The sequence below is a fragment of the Nuphar pumila genome, chromosome 15, assembly GCF_984573655.1.
Source record: "Nuphar pumila chromosome 15, dmNupPumi1.hap1.1, whole genome shotgun sequence".
NCBI classification, from domain to species: domain Eukaryota; kingdom Viridiplantae; phylum Streptophyta; class Magnoliopsida; order Nymphaeales; family Nymphaeaceae; genus Nuphar; species Nuphar pumila.
Window position 1 is genome coordinate 20112941 of NC_143263.1, and position 23070 is coordinate 20136010.

General features: G+C 37.4%; 1 protein-coding gene across 1 annotated transcript in view; it reads right to left on the reverse strand.

Moving 5' to 3' along the window:
• Window positions 1-21655, reverse strand: part of LOC149814732 (E3 ubiquitin-protein ligase SINAT5-like) — a 38913-nt gene extending 17258 nt beyond the window's left edge. Inside the window, exon 1 of the mRNA XM_089988494.1 lies at window positions 21346-21655. Coding sequence (XP_089844620.1) covers window positions 21346-21510 — 165 coding nt within the window. The 5' untranslated portion in view covers window positions 21511-21655. The remainder of the gene's footprint in view (window positions 1-21345) is intronic.
• Window positions 21656-23070: the final 1415 nt, after the last annotated feature.

The following is a 23070-nucleotide window of genomic DNA, read 5'->3' on the forward strand; positions in this document are numbered from 1 at the left end:
TGCCTCGGGTTTACCAGTTTAAAAAAAAAAAGAAGGCAGAATTCATTTATTTTAAATTTCTGTTCTGAATTATATTAGAATTCAATAGTAGTTGGGTCTTTGTCGTAAAGTCATTTTCTTGTTTCTTATTTTTTATTCTTTCTTGTTTTCGGTTTTAATAGAATATGAACTCATTTCCTCATTCTCAATTCGGCCTTTCCTCAAACTTTCTTAGTCAACTCATGTCTGAGAAACTGAACAATTTCAATTTCCTAACTTGGAAGCGACAAATCATACCATTCATAAGAAGTCAGGACCTTTCTGGACATCTGGATGGTTCTGTTTTTGTTCCTCCAGAATTCATACCACAAGAAGAAAAGAATGGTGAGGGAGATCTTTCTATTACCTATGCTAGAAATCTTGAGTATGTAACCTGGATGAAGTGAGATCAGGCGTTGGTTGCCTATATTACTTCTACATTATCACAGGAAGTGCTTATGGCAATTCTAGATGACTGCTCAGCAATGCAATTATGGCATCGACTGGTTCAGACATATTCTCAAGTTTCTTAGGCCAGAGTATTATTTTAAAAGAAAGAGTTTCAAATGCTAAGGAAGGACTCCATGACTATTATGGAGTACTTGAACAAAATGAAGATTATTACAGATCAATTGGCCATTGTGGGATGCGCAGTTAGTGACAAAGATATGGTGCAACAAACTTTGAGTGGCCTGGGATCGGATTATCATATGGTGGTTATTTCCTTATTGTGTTTGTCAGATTTACCTACATTTGAAGATCTTTGTACCAAGCTTTTACAGTATGAGATGACCTTGAAGGGATTATATGAAGACACTCATGCTCATGTTGGAGCACACGATATTCTTGCCACAGGAGTAGCCTATGGGCGAGGACGTGGTAGGTATGATTTTCGAGAAAGAGGGGGTCAAGAAAGAAATAGACAAGTCATAGAATATTACCCACACCCAATATTCCTCCCAATGGTCAAAGGCAAAGGACAATACCTACCAGATTTCTCTGCAACAAAAAGGGGCACATAAAGGCAAATTACTGGTTTAACCCACAAAATAGAGGAAAGCAATTGAAAACAAGAAAGGCAGCAGATACATTGAAGAATAGTAGAGAAGTCAAAGAGTTATTATTATCTGCCTTGGCCGAATTGAATATCAAACAGAATAATCAAGGCACTTGGTATGTTAATTCTGGTGCAGCCACTCATGTCACTGGTGATGTTGGTAAGCTCCTAAATCTTGTTTCTTATGTTGGTAGAAATAGTATAGTCACTGGAGATGGGTCTCACCACCATATTTTGCATATTGGAAATTCTGTAATTCATATGTCCAACTCTTCTCTTGCTCTTTCAAATGTCATTCATGCTCCTAATCAAGGTTTTAAAACCCGCGACTCGGAACTCGACTCGTTCTTTATTGACTCGTGACTCGGCAGGTCAACTCGGTGACTCGGACCGAGTTTTGTTAACTTTTGATTTTAAAAGAAAAACACTATATAATTTGTCTGAAACCATGTTTTTGAGTAAACATAGTCTCCAAATGTCTGTAAGAATATAAAAACAACTGCAAAGAGCTATAGAGGTTTGCTTGAATAATTGAATTTGATATCTATACAAGCACTTTGACTAATTCATGACTTGAATTAGAGGATTTGGTCACCATGAGTTCAATCTGCTACTACCTAAGGTTCCTAAAATGGCCAATCATATATGCTAGCTTGTTTTAAAAGTTTTAATTCCCTCTAACAAATCCATAAATGTAAAATAGGGATATATGTGCATATTGAAAGTTTAAAGAATGCCCAATATCAAGATAAATAAGTAATTTTCTCATGTATAAAACTATGCAGAAAATATATTAATGGCACAATTATAAAAAGACTACTAATATTTGAATATGTACAATGCTTGTTCACATAACAAATGGATGATGAAACCTAAATGTGACTTCCCATAGGCACAGTTGACCCTCCATATACAGTGAGAATCATTTCTTTAAAATATTTTGCTAGAATAAGTTGATAACACAGGGTGAACAGTAGTTCGAACAACATGGCGATTTTATTCTATGGATTTAAATGCTTTTTTATCTTTAAATGATTTTTATTTTCTTTTTTATACAAAATCTGGGGGTAACCCTTGTTAAAATATATGTACTTATATATTTCGAAACTATAATTTGAAACTCAAAAAACAAATTTCAAACATCCCAAAACTCGCCCGAGTCAAGCCGAGTCAAGCCCGAGTTTTGGCTAACCGAGTTTGCCTTGCCGGGTTGACTAGCTGGAGAGCCGAGCCGAGTCAACGAGTTGACTCGGCGAGTTTTAAAACACTGCTCCTAATATCAAGAAAAATATTGTTTATGTCTCTAAGCTTGTAGATGACATTAATGTTTCAATTGAGTTTACTCATTTTGTTTGTTTTAAAGACCTTCAGACGATGAAAACGTTCGCTAAAGGAAAACGTCAAGGGAATATGTATGTGTTCCAAAAGAATCCTTCCTCTCGTGTTCAACCTGTTGATTCCATCTTGAAACTCACATCATCATCTTCAGTTCCTCCTGAGAGTGTTTTTAATCTTTTTGAATGTATTGAGTTGAATCTTTGACATGGTCGTCTGGGTCATTGCAGTAGTCGCTTTATTGATAAGCTTGTTTCAAGTAGTCTTATTCCCAAGTCAAGTCTAAATTTAAGTGACGATAATAAAAAATGTTCTAGTTGTCTTCAGTGTAAGAGTCATGTTCTTCCTTTTCATTCCATTAATAAAAGAGCTTCAAGACTATTTAAAATTACATGTTCTGATGTTGGGGGCTCGTCTCCGTTTCCTTCAATGTCTGACACTAGATATTATCTCATCATTGTTGATAGTTATTCTCGATATACATGGATCTTCTTTATGAAAAGTAAATCTGAAACCTTCAAGTTATTTCGAAATTTTCATTCCTTTGTTCAAAATCAATTCTTTGAGAATATTATTTGTTTTCAATGTGATGGAGGGGGTGAATTTTCTTCAAATGACTTTATTAATTTCCTCCAAACAAATGGAATAAGCAGACAGATGTCTTGCCCTCATACACCTCAATAGAATGGGATTGCTGAACGGAAGCATCGTCATATTGTCGAGAGTGCAATGAGCATGATGCATGATAGTAATCTTTCAGTTACTTTCTGGGTAGAGGCTTTTCATATAGCAGTCTATGTCATAAATCGCTTGCCCATGAACATCCTGGAAAACAAATCACCCTATTTCTCTTTGCATGGTGTGCATCCAAATTATCATGATTTGCGTGTATTTGGGTGTGTATGTTATGTTCATGTTGACACCCTATTTCTCTTTGCATGGTGTGCATCCAAATTATCATGATTTGCATGTATTCAGGTGTGTATGTTATGTTCATGTTGACAGCTCAATGCGGCACAAGTTTCAGGATAAGGCCTTAAAGTGCAGATTTGTGGGGTATGTTGATGATTACAAAGGCTACATATGCTATGATCTCGTGAGCGCATCAAAATATCTAGAAATATTGTGTTTGACGAATCAAATTTTAGTCAATGTTAACACTCCTGAAATTGAAGTTTATCACCCTTGGTTGAACTCAGATCTCTTTTCTAGTATTGATGGTGTTTATTCTTATGAATGTAATAAAAAAGATGAGAGAAACATACCTAATGTTGCGCAAAGGACTCAGAAAAGTGTGATTTTTGGACCACTATTGGCCCCCAAAAGGTATAAAAGCATTGTTTACTCTTGACGTGAGGAGATACCTCTCAGCTCTAATCAGGAGCAAAATTTTCCCATAATGATCTTTTTGCACTCTTTTTGAGACAGAATTTGAGCTCTCTTGGGGTTGGCAAGAATTTCATTGCATCGGCCTTCAACTTAGAGATGCTCTGATTTTCTCTAGAAGAACACGTCACAAAACCTTCAACTTGGAGATGATCCGAGTCTTCATTGGTATCAAGGATTATATTGATAAAATAGTCTCTTTCGATTGAAATCTCTTTTGATGGCGGCATTGATCAGATATCTTTTAGGGATTGGCGGGAGGTTCATCGCATCAGCTTTCAACTTGATGATGATTTGAACTTTCCCTGGAAGGACTCGTCTCAAACTCCTTCAACTCAGAGATGTTTTTGTCTTCAACTTGACCATATTTGAGAGATCCCTTTTGCAGATATATAATTGCGGTTTTGATAATTATAGAGATATTGAAATCGAGTGGATTTTTCTTTATCACATAGGATTATTCCACTGCCTTATTTTTACAAGAATGGTCTTTAAAATGTGTCATAGCTACGATCAATATCAATATCAATCATTATGGCTTTGCGACAACATTGAATTTTCTTTGTTGGCCATATCGAGGATTTATTCTTCATCCTTTTGGTTGGCCAAGGGAAAGATTTTGAATTTTAAATCCCTCTTCGCAAAAGCTTTGCCCTTTTGAAAAGAATGCTGAAGGTAATCTGAGGTAAAGATTTGTGCAATAAAGATTTTGAAAACAGCACGTATTTGATGACAAATTGGCAAAATGTTTTTGAAATCCTTGGTAAAAGAAAGCATTTGAAGTCCGACTTAACGCATCCATGACAAAAATAGATTCTAATCAGGAGAAAAATTCTAATATTGATACCTCGACGTGAGAAGGAGATACCTCCCAGCTCTAATCAGGAGCAAAATTCTCCTATTGATAGGTGGGTTAGTTATAAGAACTTCACGATGAATTTTCAACTCTTCTTAACCTCTTTAGGCAAGGAAGATCAGCCCACAACATTTTATCAAGCAAAAAATTCTAAGAGATGGATAAAAGCTATGAACGAAGAAATGGAGGCTCTTCATGAATGTGGCACTTGGGATATTGTTCCCAGACCACACAATCGAAATGTGGTTGGGTCAAAGTGGGTGTATAAGATAAAGTATAAGCCAGACGGTACTATCGAGCGATACAAGGCTAGGCTGCTTGTCAAAGGATTCACACAGAAGCAAGGACAAGACTATGATGAGACCTTCAGTCCATAAGTGAAAATGGGTACTATATGCATTGTACTATCATTGGTTGTTGAGCACCAGTGGACTCTCAGCCAACTAGATGTAAAAAATGTGTTTCTATATGGAACTCTGAAGGAAGAAGTATACATGGAGCAACCCACTGGGTATGCAGAAGGGAACTCTAAAAAATACGTGTGCAGGTTAAAGAGAGTTATATATGGTCTGAAGCAGGCATCTCGATCTTGGTTTGACAGTTTTTCTCTTGCAGTAGAAAAATATGGCTTTAGTCGATCTCTTCTTGACCATTCTCTTTTCATATTCAAATGCAAAGATATAGTTACCCTGTTATTGATATATGTTGCTGACATTATCATTACAGGAACTCTAATGAACATATTGAATAGGTTAAAGAACTTTTGAACCATAGATTCAAGATGAAGGATCTTGATAAACTGTGATACTTTCTTGGAGTAGAAGTTGACAGGACTCCTGAAGGCATGACACTTACTCAACATAAGTATACCGTTGATGTTCTTAGCAAGGCAGGTATGAGAGATTGCAAGCCTCTAAGTACACCCAATGTACTTCATCAGAAACTCAATACCCAAGATGGAGATTTGTATGAGGATCCTACAGGATATCGCAGGATAGTAGGAATGCTTCAGTAGCTTACCTTCACTCGGCTTGACATTGTCTATTCTGTCAATCAGGTATCTCAGTTCATGCATGAACCGCATATTGGGCATATGGAAGTTGTTAAACGCATTCTTCGATACTTGAAGGGAACTATTGGAGATGGTCTTCTGTACAGAAAGAGCATGCATGGTCATTCCATGCATAAACTTCTAACTTACACAGATGCAGATTGGGCAGGAGATCCAAATGAGCGTAGGTCAGTCTCAGGATACTGTGTTTTCATTGGCCTAAATCTTTTCTCCTGGAGCAGTAGAAAACAAAAGGCTATAGCCAGGTCGAGCACAGAAGCTGAATATAGATCAATAGCAGTTGCTACAGCCGAAGTAACATGGATCAGACACCTGTTGACAGAAGTAGGAGAATTGATTTCCAAAAGCATTCTTTTGTGTGACAATCAAAATGCTATCAACATATCATTCAATCCTATCTACCACAGTCGTGCCAAACATATTGAAATTGATCAACACTTTGTAAGACAGAAGGTCGAAGAAAAGGAAATGGAACCAGAATACGTACGAACTGTTGATCAAGTTGTTGACTTGTTTACAAAAAGACTTATCAAGGACAGATTTTGGATGTTAAAAGGCAAGTTGTTCATGGTTCAAAACCATGTATAACTTGAGGGAGGGTGAAAAGACGTTGTCATTCACGATTGGGTCTGGATCTCAGGATCCAGACCCAATTCGTTTTATTTAAACGAATGCTCTTCTTTTATTTAAACACATGCTCATTAATGGCATGTTGTAATTTTAAATATCATGTAATAGGTATTTTCGTACCCTACTATTGTACCTGTGTATATTTAATGAGAAAGGCAAGCAACCGAATACCCTAATCAGGAATTTTCACAGCAGTCACGTTCTCTCTCCCCATTCTGTGCTGGTGCTTGTGGATGAACGAAGGAACCCATGATTTCTATCATGTATGTACATATTTATCTTTTCCTAAGGTGTGGTTCTCATTATGTACGTTGTTTCTGTTTATCATATAGACTATAGTGTACTCAGATTTCTTTCCACATGCTCATACCTTTGATTTTTAATTTCATAACATTAGCTTGATTATACATATATATATATGGGAATCAGCCCCTGTATGTTGCAGCCATGGTTTGGGTTCATATTTGACCCAAACCAGGCTTGCAGCAGACCTAGTGTATGCATATTTCTATTTATGCAGGCGCGGGAATGTTTGCTCAGTCAGCTGACCCATTAAGGTCTGGTTTTGGACCAGATCTTATCCAAAACCAGACTTGCGGTAAAGCCCCAATTGTCAATCGATAATTGTTCAAAAAAAAAACTGTGTGGCTTTAAGTTTCAGATTGAGTTTGGAATAGACAAACCTGTTTTTTTTTATGTAGTATCCATGTGGGGTTCACGTCACAGAGTATATGTTTAGTTTCCTTCTATTAACAGAGTATGCTTTGATTGATCAAGCTCTTGAAAACCGATAGGCTGACTGCAACTGGGGTTCGCTTTGAAGGTGATTATGTTCAGACTATTGGTTGGGAATAGATCGAATCAGATTATGTACTGATTATCAGCCGAAAGTAGTCAGTTTGGTATATGATGTAAAAATAGGAAAATATCGATTTGTCAGGTACTTCTGTATAAAAAATAGGGGAGATACATGTATATATGAAGTCTGGTCTGCAAGACATATGATAGATTTTCGGACTGATATATGACAGTTTTCTGGACTGTTATATGACATTTTTCGAGACTGTCATATGACTGATAATTGGACTGATATATGACAGTTTTCTGGACTGTTATATGATAGTTTTCCGGGACTGCCATATGACTGATATCTGGACTAATATATGACACCTTTCCGAACTGTCATATGACTATTATTTGAGGTAATATATGACAGCTTTTCGGACTGTCATACAACTGTTTATTGGACTAACATATGATAGTTTTTTGGACGGTTCATTTGACTGTTTATAGGAATGTTTATATATGACATATGCTTTATAAAGTATAACTAAGTTTCATGTTATTATGTGATTGTTTATGCTTATATAGTGAAACTGAAAATGCATGTTGTGCGTGATGGTTCATGCCTATAAAGTGTTACCCAGATACATGCCATACGTGGTTGTTCATGCCTATAAGGCTATAAGGTGTTACTGAAAAGCATGTTAGGTGGGACTGTTTATACTTGTGAAATATTACCGAAATGCACAGTTATACATAACTGTATATACTTTTAAATCATCACCAAATTACATGTTCATGTGACTGTCCACCCATGTTCATATATGACTAGAGTACATATTCTTTTGGTTGTTCATTTAACTACTCATATCACCTAAAATACATGCTTAAATATAACTGCTTAGGCTGCATAATGTGTCTGCACATATATGTTCGGTTGGTGTAGAAAAATATGTGTTTTAGTGTTGTAAAGAATCATCACATACGTGAAGAAAACTAACTAAGATGGCATATGGTCATCGGCCGGGGCTGTGATTTGTTATCTAAGCCCAACCGAGTGAAAATAGAGTTTTAGTGTTGTCCCGTGTGCGGGGCAGCATAGCTTCGGGCTTGGTAGCTATGTTGTGTATCCTGAGCATGTTCGAATTGAAAAAAATATTTGTTGTTTATTTAAGGTCGTGAAATCCAATATTATGTTGGCATAAATATGCACATTATAAACACGTGAATTATAAAGTTATATTGTTGTTGCATTAACGCGATCATGTGCATGTTTGCATATTATGCATGAGATGAATCATGAGACAAAACGTATGTTGTAGGCATGTGTTCATATGCATATCTAATTTGTTTTACATGTAAATTCGTATTGTGTGTAAATAAATGTGCGTTGGTGGGCATGTGGAACTTTTGTGTGGTTACATGTTCACCGTAGGTTTTGTATAAGATGCATCAGTGGTCTAATGTGAACCACTGTGGGCCATGTGTGAGAGGGTCTGATATAGGTTCTGGACAGAGGGAAAGGGTGATGACGGTCAGGGTTATCGATTAAGAGAAATCGAATAAATTGAGTAGCCGACAAGATGAGGTTTGGGGTTTTGGGTTCCAGAAAAGGGGTAAAGGATGATCTAAGGCTATGGAGGGATTCTAAGGGCCTATTCGGCTGGGATGGGAGTTAATGCATTTGGCAAAAAAGTTTGTTAAACTACAACCTGGTGGCTGTTCGGAAATTGGTAGTTGTGATGGGAGTTCATGCATTTGGGATGGAAGTGAAATTACATTTACACTAAAGCTTGGAATTGATAGCTACCACCTCCGGGATTTGGAGGTTGCCACTTCCTGAAATGCCTCTTACCATCCCAGCTACTAGTTTCTGTTGAAGAAGAGAAGGGATGACCCGAACCCTAGGTAGAGAGGAGGAGAAGAAGAGAGAGAGAGAGGGAGAGAGAAGAGAGAGAGAAGGAGAGAGACGGTTGTGAGAATAGAACTCGATAACTTACATTAATTAGGGCTTCTCTCTATATTAAATAGAGAGAGGCAAAAAGGAGAAATTACATGTAAGTCCTTATGAGGACAAAATTTCAGAAACCCTCTAATATAAAATAACTTAAGCAAAGAGCCACCTATTTTCAACACTCCCCCTCAAGCTGGAGCATAGATATCAATCATGCTCAGCTTGTCACAACACTTTGAAAATTTTGGCCTAGCAAGGGGCTTTGTAAACATATCTGCAACTTGGTCTTCCGACTTTAGGTATTTGGTAGTAATATGACCAGCTTGAATCATATCTCGTACATAGTGGCAATCAACCTCAATGTGCTTTGTTCTCTCATGAAAGACAGGATTGTTTGCTATATATGTTGCCGCTTTGTTATCGCACATCATGGTCATTGGAGAGAGAACCTTCACCTGGAGGTCATGAAGAACAGTGCAAACCCACATCAATTCAGCAGTTGTTTGGGCCATAGCCCGATATTCCGATTCAGTACTTGACCTGGAAACCACAGTTTGTTTCTTACTTCTCCATGAAATCAAGTTTTCTCCCAGAAACACACAGAATCCTGTAGTAGATTTTCTATCTACTACAGATCCAGCATAGTCAGCATCTGAATAGGCTACTATCTCCAGAGTTCCACCTTTCCTGAACCATAACCCTTTTCCAGGGGATGATTTTAGATATCTGAGAATCATTATGGCTGCATTCCAGTGTACTTCAGTTGGTTTGTCCATAAATTGGCTAACTTTGCTTACTGCTAAAGCAATATCCGGCCTGGTCACAGTTACATATAATAACTTCCCTACTAGGGAGCGATAGCTTTTGCTATCAACAGGTTTTGACCCTTCTTCAAACAACTGAACTTTATGGTCCATGGGAATATTTGCTGGTTTAGCTCCCAACATGCCTGTTTTCCTTTAATAAGTCAAGAACATACTTCCGTTGAGACAACACCATCCCTTCTCGGCTCCTAGCAACTTCTATACCCAGAAAATACCTGAGTGAACCAAGATCTTTTGTAACAAAGTGTTTTTGAAGATGAGCCTTTGTGGCTTCAATAGCTTTCACATCATCTCCTGTATGAATAATGTCATCCACATATACCACCATAACAACTATGCCAGAGCTAGTTTTCTTTATAAAAAGAGTATGATCTGCTGTTGATCTATTAAAGCCAAAGCTTGACATTACTTCAAATAACTTTTGAAACCATGCACGAGGACTTTGTTTCAAGCCATAAATCGCCTTTCGCAATCTACACACCTTCTGACACTCTCCCTCAACCTCAAAGCCTGGAGGTTGTTGCATGTAAACGGTCTCAGATAGATCCCCATAGAGAAATGCATTTTTCACATCTAATTGGCATAAGCTCCAACCATGCTGAACAGCTACTGAGAGAACAAGACGGATGGTACCCATCCGTGCAACAGGAGAAAAAGTTTCAAAGAAGTCAATTTCATATGTCTAAGTATACCCTTTCGCGACTAATCTGGCCTTGTACCTTTCAATAGAACCATCAGATTTGTACTTTATTGTATATACCCATTTACATCCAACAATGTCAGCATCTGCTGGGGAATCAACGAGATCCCAGGTATGTTGAGATACTAAAGATGTCATTTCTTCTTGCATAGCCAGCTTCCAGCGATTATCAAGTGCTGCCTGTTGATAGTTCAGAGGAATAGTTTCAGCAGACAGAGCTGAAACAAATGACTTCAACTGATGTCCAATTCTGGCATGAGAGACAAAATGAGATATGGGATATAAGGTACATTGTCTTGTCCCCTTTCGTAGAGCAATAGACTTGTTATCATCATCCTGGAGATCACTATTGTCAGTAGAACTTACCTCAGGAGAAGAAGAAGATGAAGGCGCTTGCGGAAGTGGAGCTCTACGCACATATACCAATGGAGGATTATTAAATCTAGAAGTGGATGAAGTTTGATTCGGTAATGGGGGCACAGATTCCAAAGGAAAAGGAGGTATAGGTAATGGAAAAGACTCAGTTGGACCAACCTGCAGCGAGGAAGTAGAAATAGAGTAATACGGAGAGGATTCCAGGAAAGATACATCCGCACTGACATACTCTCGGCGAGAAATAGGATCATAACATCGATAGCCCTTTTGATTTTTTGGATAACCGATAAATATGCATTTTGTAGCTTGAGAGGCTAATTTATCACGGTCAGGGCCAAGTTTGTGTACAAAACAAACACATCCAAATATTTTTGGTGATAAAGGGAAAAGTGGAGCATTAGGTTTTAGGATATGTAATGGAATTTGATCACCTACAGAAGACGAAGGCATGCGGTTGATCAGATAGCAAGCAGTGGTAATCGCATCACCCCAGTATGACGCAGGAACATTGGATTGAATCATAATGGTCCTGGCAACATCAAGGATGTGTCGATGTTTTCGCTCAGCCACCCCATTTTGTTGAGATGAATAGGCACAGGAAGTTTGAGGTTGGATGCCATGATCTTGGTAAAATTGTAACAGACCTTTTGATTTAAACTCGAGAGCATTATCAGTGCGAACAATCTTGACAATAGATTCAAACTGAGTTTTTATTTCAAGAATTAGGGATTTGATAATACTTGGAACTTCAGATCTTCCTTTTATTAAAAATACCCATGACAACTTAGAGAAATCATCAACAATAACAAGATAATAACGACACTGAGTCCTAGTAGGAATCTTACTAGGACCCCATACATCTGCATGAAGAAGTTCAAAAACTTTATTACTAGACTGACTCTGACTCGAAGGAAACGAACTTCGATGATGCTTGCCCAACTGACATGCCTCACACTGAAATGATGTGGTGGAAGGAATCTGAGGAAAGACCGACCGAAGCTTTGACAAAGAAGGATGACCAAGACGACGATGCCACTGAACAGGATTGAATGAATGTTCCACTGCAGCATGGACAGTACCCATTGGATGATGTAGGTAGTAAATTCCATTTTCTTCATAGCCTCCACCAATCTTCTTCCCCGTCAGCATGACAACCCATTGGATCAAATATTACTCTACAGTTTTGTTCTTTTATAAGACAACTAACAGAAAGTAAACTTTGAGGAAAATTTGGAGCATGAAGAGCATTTTTCAACTGTAATGAGGAGGATATAGAAATATTTCCCTGACCAACAACCGGGGAGGAGCTCCCATCGGCTAAGGAGACTCCAATCTGAGCCTTAATATCCTTTAGATCTGAAAAAACACGAGAATTGCCACACAAATGTCTGGATGCACCAGAGTCAATAACCCACTTACTATCAGTCGGATGAAGATGATTTCCGGTTGAATATGCAACACCAGCTACAGGAGGAGTGGAACTCAAAGGTCAAAGAGCTATGAGCTCATCATATTCGGCACGACTAAGAGTGATACTACTCTCATTTTCAGCAATATTCTTTTGTACATTTGTAGCCTCGATAGTAGTCACATTTGCTTTAGGAGTATATGACTTTAATGAAGAAGAGGTTGGCCGACCATGCTTATCCCAGCAACGATCTTCTAAATGTCCAGATTTTCCGTACATTGAAGCTTTCCTCTGCCACCCATACCACGTCCACGTCCTCGTCCTCTAATATTCTGAACATTTCCACGCCCATAACTAGATGGGACAACAAGAGCAGATGACTGAGTCACAGGCTGAGATTGTGGCAGAGAGATCGCAAGTCTACTCAGGCGATTGTAAGCATCGGCAAGAGTGGGAACATCTGATCCAGTCAACATTTGAACTTTTGCAACGGAAAAATCTGAAGAAAGACCTGTAAGAAAACGAGCAACCATGGATTGTTCTTGATGATCTTTTTGCTTTGAGCAACATAGGGGCCTGTGAGCATTAAGTCTTTCAAACGCAGCTTTGACCGAGGCATAGTACTGGGCCAAGGTCTGATCTCCCTGTTGCAAATTATATATTTCCTGTTCGACTTGCAGGATACGACTCACATTCGTTTCTTGTGAATATGTATCACGAAGATTGTCCCACATCAGTTTGGTTGTATTATAGTAGATCAATCCATCTGCAATATGGGGTTCGACACTATTCATGATCCATGACATAACTATGTCATTATCTTCATCCCAAGTAACATATTTTCCCAATTTCTCATTGGGTTCGCCTTCCAACAAAATATGTTTTCAACGATGTCCAGATACCGACATCATAAAAGTTCTGGACCATCTGGCATAGTTGGTTTCATTCAACCTTACGGAAGAGCCATACGAGAAGGGGTTGGCAAATGCTTTATATTCACCAATGTGTTCCAATTTGGAATCACACTTTGAAGTTTCAGCCATACTAACAAAATATTTCTGTTTCAGCAAAAAAAAATCTGGACAGATTTCAAGCAACCTAGCAGCTGTTCACAAAAAGACACCACGACAGTAAGGAACAGCAGGTCACACGAGGAGAATATTCCCCAGCACCACAGGAATCAAGCCTGCAATTTCCACGACAATAGTGGACAGCAGCCCACACACATGAATCTTGAACAGCAGTCCACACACATAACAGTCACGCATCAGCTAGAACCAACGACCAGAAAAAAAACTTTCACATAAACATGATGATTTTCAACACAGCAAAAAATGGTTGTTTCCACTACAGAGCTTCCGATGCTGAAACTAATCACGACAGCATGTGAAAAACAATCACGACATCATGAAGAATCACGACTGATGTGGGTTTGATGCTGAAGTCACGACAACAGATGCAATCACGACAAACAAAATAATAACGACAGCATGAAGGGTCACGGTGGATGCTGAAATCACAACAGAGGCTTAAAATCACGACAGCAATTACTGAAATCATATTTGCAGATGTTGTAAGTCACGACAGCCACAAACACATAATGGCAGCAGACATAGCCATACGACAATAGGATCTGCTATCAGCTGCCACACCTAGGCGTCACGGCATGTGAGACACAAAAAAAATTACGACTGCCTGACCTGAGTACTCCCACGATGCTCTCTATGTTGTTCTTTAGGTCTGATAACAGATCTAGGCCAGATCTGTCATCAGATCTCAAAAAAAAATTTAATCGACACCTGGTTCGAGGATGTAGATCACGCTCCTCGATCACGCTCCTGAGATCGCTAGCTCTGATACCATGTTGAAGAAGAGAAGGGATGACCCAAACCCTAGGTAGAGAGGGGGAGAAGAAGAGAGAGAGAGAGGGAGAGAGAAGAGAGAGAGAGACGGCTGTGAGAATAGAACTCGATAACTTACATTAATTAGGGCTTCTCTCTATATTAAATAGAGAGAGGCAAAAAGGAGAAATTACATGTAAGTCCTTATGAGGACAAAATTTCAGAAACCCTCTAATATAAAATAACTTAAGCAAAGAACCACCTATTTTCAACAGTTTCCAAACAGGGCCTAAAGGTAACTTGGAGGTTTGTAGCAGACTGGGATGGTGTCTCCCACTTTCTGGAACTCGGACACACAATCCAGGGAAGTAAAAACACGGTCCGGGGCATCGAAGGAGCTTGGGCTTTTTCGGGGAGATGCACAACCAACCTTGGGGTCTGGTTCCAACGTGATTCAGAGAGAATAGAGAGGGGAGAGAGTGAGAGAAGAGAGAGAAATCAATTCTAATTCATTAAACTTGCATAAAAAAACCAAAAGGCTGAAGGCTTCCCAGACCTCCTTATATAATGAATGGCCCTAGGTTGGGTCCAATTTCAATCCAAAATAGAAAATTTAACTCATACACCCTCTAACTGCCAAAACAAGATCCTAATTGGCAGTCAGAACTAGACTAGAGAGGGGTCAGTTAGCTTGACTAGGTCCCACCGTAACCAGATCCTAACTAAAACTAAAACCTACCTAAAAGTAGCAATAATAACAATAGTAATAATACCCTAGCTGGACCAACCTTCCAATTTTCAAAAATTGAAAGGTTTGCAAAAAGTCATCTCCCCCCTTAAGGGGGTGATGTTTTTTTTTTAAAGAGAGGAATGCCCCCTTCTTTCTTTTCCTTTTCCCTTCTCTCTTTCTTCTTTCCAACGGGTGGCCCCCCACCTTGTTGATTTTGTGGCTCCCCCCATGTAACCACCTTCCTTCATTTTCCTCCTCCTTGGTGCCAAGTGTCCAGACCCCTAAAGAAAGTTTCTCCCCTTGTAAGGAGCTCTCCTTGTGTGTCATGTGTCTGGGACCCATATCCTTCTCCCTTGTTTGAATAGGAAGCAAACATGTGTCATTAGTCTTTTACTTCCTACACTCAGCCACATCAGCATATTGGACCCCACACAAGTTGGGATGGACCCCCATGGGGTGTGAGGTGGCCTCTTGGATCTGGAGCACAGATCTTGAGGCATTTTTCACATTAAAAGTTTTATAACAAGTATTGACGAGTCCTAGATCTTGACCCGTATAGTCCTGGCCCAATTCTTCAAAAATGAAGGGAATCCTCTCCCAAAGACTCAATGGAACTAAAAAATGAAACTCAAGTCTCCCTGAAATCAGAAAAACATCTTGACACACTGGGCCCGATTCTGGACCGTAACAATGAATTCCATAGTGAGTTCCTTCTTGGTGATTGTCCACTTTTTGTATCTAGTTGGTGGACATTGTTGGTGATATTTAAAGACCACCATTTTCTTACACATCTCCCCTCCCAAAACAGTGTTCCCAAACGATGGAGATGATGGGTATTTCATGAATCCCTCATCACCGCTCTCAACTACGGCTCCCAAACAAAGCCTTATATTTCTTTTTAAAATTTGTTATCAATTATATTACATTTTAATTTTAACTTAGTTTTATTATCTAATGTTTCCAATTGTTGTTCAAGAGTTTATACTTGAGATGATATTCATGCTTCAATGCTCTCTCAGACATATTTGTGTATGTGTGTGTGGTCTTGTCCCATGTCAATATTCATATCCATGTGACAGAGAAAGACTCCATTAAAAAAACATAAAAGTTGTATTTTGGTGTAAGAACACAACTGTTAGCAGCAAGGTTGCAAGTATCGTAACGTTACTCATATCGGTCGAGCCTAAAGTAACGCTATATCATATCGTATCGTAAACACATCATAAATCTTTAATAAAAAAAATTCAAAAATCTCCAAAAAAATCAGAAAAAAATAGCAAAAATGCTAAAAAATCATCACATAAAACAATGATGAATTGCATAAAATACAATCATAAAATCACATATGAAGGCAACTACATAATTTAAAACTTAAATTAATAACAAACCATGCAACTAATAACTGACAATGTAAATAAAAGGCAACTACATAATTTAAATTTTAAACACAATTAAGGCCTTAACTAACAATATTAAATTCACATCCAAGTGATACTAAAATGTCATAAGTCATAATTAAACTACTAAGAGTTTATGATAACTAAAAATATTATATTTAACCAACAATCTTACATGATACTCTTCATATCTAAAGTTCTAAACTATAAAGATCCTAAAACTAAACTATCTTCTAGAGCATATTTGCCAAACATTAGAACAATATTTCCTCAGTGTTGCATTCAACTGTCGTGCGATGATCTCTTTATATTCAGCCATTTTCTGGCAATTGGGTCATTATCATCATCTTCAGAATCTGAAACAATGGTTGAAACTTGAGAGTCCTTCATCTTTGCAACAACAACTACGCCTTCATCCCAAAACAATTGGGGTCGACGATATGAACCAAAAAAGAAAATTATTTTGGGTCTTCCACATGAATCCTTTTCCTCCAATCATTTCTATCCAATGCCATGTCTTCGGTGAGGTCCAAAGCATTCATATCCTTTCCTATCATCTCCATCCAAGTCTTTTTAGGCCTACCCCGACCTCTTTTAACTAATACATTTTCTCATTTTTCCATCCTTCTAACTGGAGCATCATTAGGCCTTCGCCGAATATGTCCAAACCACCGTAAACGATTCTCTCTCATCTTATTTTCAATGGATGCAACGCCTACCTTCTTACGTATCTCCTCGTTTCGAATCTTATCTTTTATTGTATTTTCACACATCCATCTAAGCATACACATCTCAGCTACACTCATTTTTTGAATATGATGTCTCTTGGCAGCCCAACATTCCGTACCATATAGTAAAGCGGGCCTAATTGTCGTCCTATAAAACTTTTCCTTCAACCGCAATGGCATTCTACGATCGCAGAACACTCCAGTTGCACTTTTCCATTTCATCCACCCAACCTTTATCCTATGATTTACATCTCCATCAATTTCTCCATACTTTTGAATGATAGATCCCAAATATTTGAAACAGTCATCCACCGGTATTTCTTGCTCACCAAGCTTCACTACACTCCCATCACTACTTCGTTGCTTACTAAACCGACATTCCATATATTTTGTCTTACTCTTACTCAACTTAAAACCTCCTGCTTTCAATGTTTGTCTCCATAATTCTTAGCATTAACCCCAGTTCTAGACTCATCAATCAAAACAATATCATCAGCAAACAACATACACCACGGCAGATTTTCTTGAATTGATCTCGTAAGCTCATCCATCACTATAGCAAATAGGAAAGGGCTTAATGCAGATCCTTGATGTAACCCAACCATTATAGGAAAATTGGTTGTCACCCCTCCACAAGTGCGGACATTGGTTACTACTCCTTCATCTTTCCATTTTTTCAAAATTCTTCTTCTTCGAATTTATTTTAGTTCAACAATAACATCAACACGAAAAGTGACAGGAATAGAAGGAGAATCACATGGACGTACATTTTGATCTTGACCTGCAATATGGTGTTTAAATCTACGTAGTCCACCTCTAATAATAGCATCACAAAACAAACATCTCAAATTCAATGGTGACCCTAGTCGTGGTACATCATCAATGCTTCTGCAGTATTGTCATGCAGGATCATCTCTATGACATGAACGTGAAAAGTCTGAAGATGACATCGAAGGTTCTAAAATAAAACATAACCAATTAAAAAACTCAATAAGAAGCACCAGACACACATTTCCCCAAAAACACTCAATAAGATGCAAAGAATAAGTATTTTGTACCTTAACCCACTTGAGCAAAAAAATGGTGAAAATGCACTCCTGATAAAATCGCAAAATCCCTCTCACTTGCACATGAATCGGCCCCCAAATAGATTTCAGAGAACCTAGGGTGCATGGGTTCCCTTCTAACGGACTCTAAACATACCGAGAACTCGGCCCTCAAGAGGCCTTTTAAACCCAAAATGAAAAAATACAACTTTTAGCCTTTTTTAAGTGTGTCGATATTGTATCGTACGATACACGCTGTATCGTATGATACAGCACGATACACCCGATACGGGTACATACACACTCATATCGCGATACGAGTATGTATCGTATCGCAAAACCCAAAAGTAATAATACGTATCATACGATGTGGTACAATATGTATCGTACGATGTGGTACGATACGTACAACCATGGTTAGCAGCACGTAGAGTCAGAGATGGTCTAAAATCTGAGAAGAACAACCAAACAAATAAGTATGGGCCAGCAGAATCCCAGATGATATATTGATATGCAAGCTGCAAATGACATGGTGCATTCTTTTTTATTTAAATCACACCAAGTCTTCAAATAAAACCATATAGTTCAAAGATATATCATAGACAGAAAGCTCTATAAGCACATGAATCACCATTATGGCCAGTAGTGTTAGAACGTTGATACCCCAAGACATTGATGGACCCCAGGGTAAGAATGCATGTTTCATATAGTATGGATTGCAAATTTACCAGAATTTGGTCTTTTATCATGAGTAGCCAAACAGAACCTTAATAAGCACATAAATTGGTGATATCCTAAAAGTATATTACTTACATGCTAAAAATGTTACAGCATCCATAAACCATCAGACATTGAAGATAGAAATTCAAGTACACTGTAGCAATCTAAAAAGGCTCCTTGCCATGGTCCCAGGTGAACACTAGCAAAAGGTCATCCACAAATTCTTCAAAAATAGCACATACTAGAATGGCTGCATTGCAACCTTCTGTCCTACGCTTTTCTATTAAAGAACATCCATCATCCACTATGACAAGTAAAAGAATTTCCAAGAGCAGCATAAGAAATGCAGCATTGCCCATGCATCCTAGATGTTGACACCATAGCCAAGCCGCAAAAAAGTTTTAGGTTTGGAGAATCTGAACTATTATTCTTATGTAGAACTATATAAAATGAACTATATGGAACTTACTTTGGCCATCCACTTTCTTTTTCCTTTGACCCTAAAGCATCTGTAATTGATTCAATATTTAATAGGTTTACCCTGCGATCATTTTAATCTGAATTATTGTAGTATGAGAAAAGAAAGGTCACATGTTTACGCGATACAGCAGCAGCAAGTGTAAGATGAATGTGTAACACAACCAAGTGATAACCAATGGCATAAAGTGTAACGCTACTATATGAATTGTACATCACTACTTGCATAATTTCACAGTTCTTTTCTTTAAAGATTTTGAGTTTGACACATTTTCTAGAAACAAAAGGGTGCTGCCTTATTTGACTGACAAAGTAGCGAGAATCTGTTAGTATATCATGATCCGTATCCCTTCCAAATGGCACATAAAAAAACAACAGCATAAATATAAAGAAGAGTTGAAAAAAAGGTTGGACATGAAAACTCACAACAATTTCTGATAGACAAATACAGGAATGTCGAATATCACAATATATTGTAGGATCATTATTATATTAATAATTACATTAACAAAGACTATTACAGTTCTTCCAAATAGTATGTTTCATAGCTAGAAACCGCTGGACAGACATCACCAATAGAAAAATATCATGATATTATCACAATATGTTGGAAAGTTTGAACAGGTAAAATATCACGATATTTCTAAAAATATCAGAACTTTAAGCATATCATGATATCAATGTTTTCTTTTTTGACTTTCTTATTGGTTTTGGATATTTTAAGAATGACTTTCCCTCTTTCGTTGTCTTCTTTTATTTTAAAAACTTTTTATATCTTTTTTTTACATTTTGAAACAAAAAAATAATTACTAAAATTTTTAAAACCTGTTCTTTTCTAACTGTTGTGAAAGTGTTTATATGTTTTCAATCGTTGAAACATCAAGATTTGCACGAGATTTCCTGAGATTTGTTAAGAAAAGAATCTAATAGTAATACATTCTGAAATTTTGCCTCAGACACACCCGTACAATGTGACTATGATAGAAACATGACCCTAGATATATCAAATTGTAAGATATCCACCAGTCCCGTTTTTTTGTAAAATGAAACTTTCAGAAACATGGAATGAAACTATAATTCAGCCAAACCTAAGCTGAAGATTTTACATCTCCATGTCCAAGAAAGGTTAGAACAAACTCAAGCAGCATGTCAACATTCATTGAAAGGAAAAAAGAAAACACAATCATAACACCCAAAAGGAAGCGTCAAAACTACCCAGTTAGACTCGTAATTTGACAAAGACGTATGATCTGGTGAAATTCCTATAAGAAAAAACAGGAAACGTGGCGCAAATGCATCTTCAGTAAACCAATAGGAAAAATATGAATGACCAAAGATGCCACAAACTTTTGGAGAAAATACGATGAGAGAAGAGGGATGGAAGTAATGTCGAGGAGCATCCTAAAAAAAATTGCCAAGAAAAACAAAACCAAATAAGATATAAAATAAAACCAGATCATAGCAACACAAAAAATTGAAAATCAAGAGCATCCACCAAAATTTGGAGAAAGACTAATCAACCAGAAAGAAAAAAGAAAAGAAAGTTTCAACTAAAAGAAAATGGCTAAAACCACTTTTAATCTCGCAACACTAAAAGAAAAATAAGAAGTATGTAGAAAGGTGCTAATTAGTAACCAATCGAATCAAGTAAAAATGACAGGGAACGTCCCAAATCAGAAATTTTGAGAAGAATGTGGAGAAAATCACTGCTCAACCAAATCAGACAAATAATAACTCAAAAGAACGATCTATATCCAGACAGGGAGAGAACTGCCCCAATCGTCCAATCAAATGAACACTCACAATGACCAACACCCACAAAACAAATTATGACAGAAGAGGATTTGAGCAACATTTCATCAAATCAATACCAAAGAACCACACATTCACCGACGCCCAAAAGCAAAATGATTGGCAAAATTGGCAGAACAGAATGCCACATCCCATCAAACAGATAACAAAAGCTAATAAATTGGCAGAAAAACGAGCAAAAGGAGAGATTGGGCACCTGATGAATGGGCGGGTACATGGAATTGGTGCAGACGGGGCACTCAAGGAGCTCATGGACGCTGGTGGCGGGTGAGATTGTGAAGGAGACATGCGGCTTCGAGGATCGCTCTTCCTCATCGATCCCATCGGATGATGAGATGCACTCTATGTTATCCAATTCCATTCATACATAAAGTGATCGGGGTGTTTCTACGCACCCCAAGAAACAATCCTCCTCTCCCTTCTTCCTTTCCTCTTCCACTTTTCCGGGTAAACGAGACGGTGGATGAGAGAGAGAGAATATGACGAGCTTCCAACAAAGCAAAAGAAGATGGGATCTTTATTTTGGGTTTAGTCCCTCCGAATGGAGAAAAAGCAAGCGAATAATAGCAAATTATATCATCATTGACAGAATGGTGGAATGGGGGCGTTTTTGCACAGAGAAAAAGAATTTGCTATATATATTTAAGCATAAAATGGATGTATAAAAATAGACTCTTGAATCATCTGATTACTATGTATAAAATGAATCTTTTAAAGGTTAAAAATCAATTACAGGATTTTTATAAATATTTAAGCATGAAAAATTATATTTCTTGATCAAAATGATTAGATTCTTAGCAATTGACCACTGTCAAATGCATTTGCAGGGTTAGATTTGCAATGATCAGATTCCTAGCAAATAGCAAATAGACCACGTTGAATGCATTTGTAGAGTTAGATTTGCAAAAAAAAAATACTATGAAAATCTTGATTCATACGACTAAACATATTTGGTTGGTAAACATATTTGAGTTCCCTTTTAGAAAATTTGTTGGTATGGATGTGATCTAAACGCTTAGTTTTATAGAAATATACCTTTGAATAATCCAATTAAGATGTATAAAAAAAAACTTTTAAGGGTTGAAAATCAATAGCTTAGAATTTTTATAAATATTTAAGCATAAAAGTCGCATTTTTTTTTATCGATGATCCAACAGTAGATTGCAAAAAAAAAACTATGAAAATCTCTATTCATACCAACAAAATATATTTAGTTGGTAAACATATTTCAGTTTTCCAATATATAGGGTAACTAAAATATGTTTACCAACCAAATATGTTTCCTAGTATGAATAGGTATTTTGTTTTTTTCAAAAAAATTATCGTACGGATGTAATCTAAACTCTTGGTTTTAAGGGTTGAAAATCAACTACTTAGAATTTTTATAAATATTTAAGCATAAAAAATTGCATTTCTATGGTCTAACAATATATTCTTAGCAAATGAACCATGCCGAATGCATCTACAGGGTTAGATTTGCAAAAAAAAACTATAAAAATTTCGATTCATACCAGCAAACATATTTGACTGATAAATATATTTATGTTTCCCGGTATATATAATGCTTGCTACTTTTGTGGGTAAAGTACATGTTTGGATTATTAGAAATGGGTGCTTAAATCATGTTATTCAAACCTGTACATAAAATTTTGCAAGTTAAAAAATTAATAACCTATAATGTATCAAAATTTCAATCTTCTTAAAATTGTATTGGACAAAATACAATCCAAAAGTCAATTCTTACTATTTTGACCATGTTGAACACATCCATAAGTTAGATTTGGCCAACACAACCTCCCATTGTGAGTTTCAACTAGAGGATTCTTTGCCCATGACAATACCAAATACATTCTCGTATATATATAGGATCCCATGTAACGTTGGGGGCACTAGGCATTGGATGCAGTCGGCCACGCCTAGG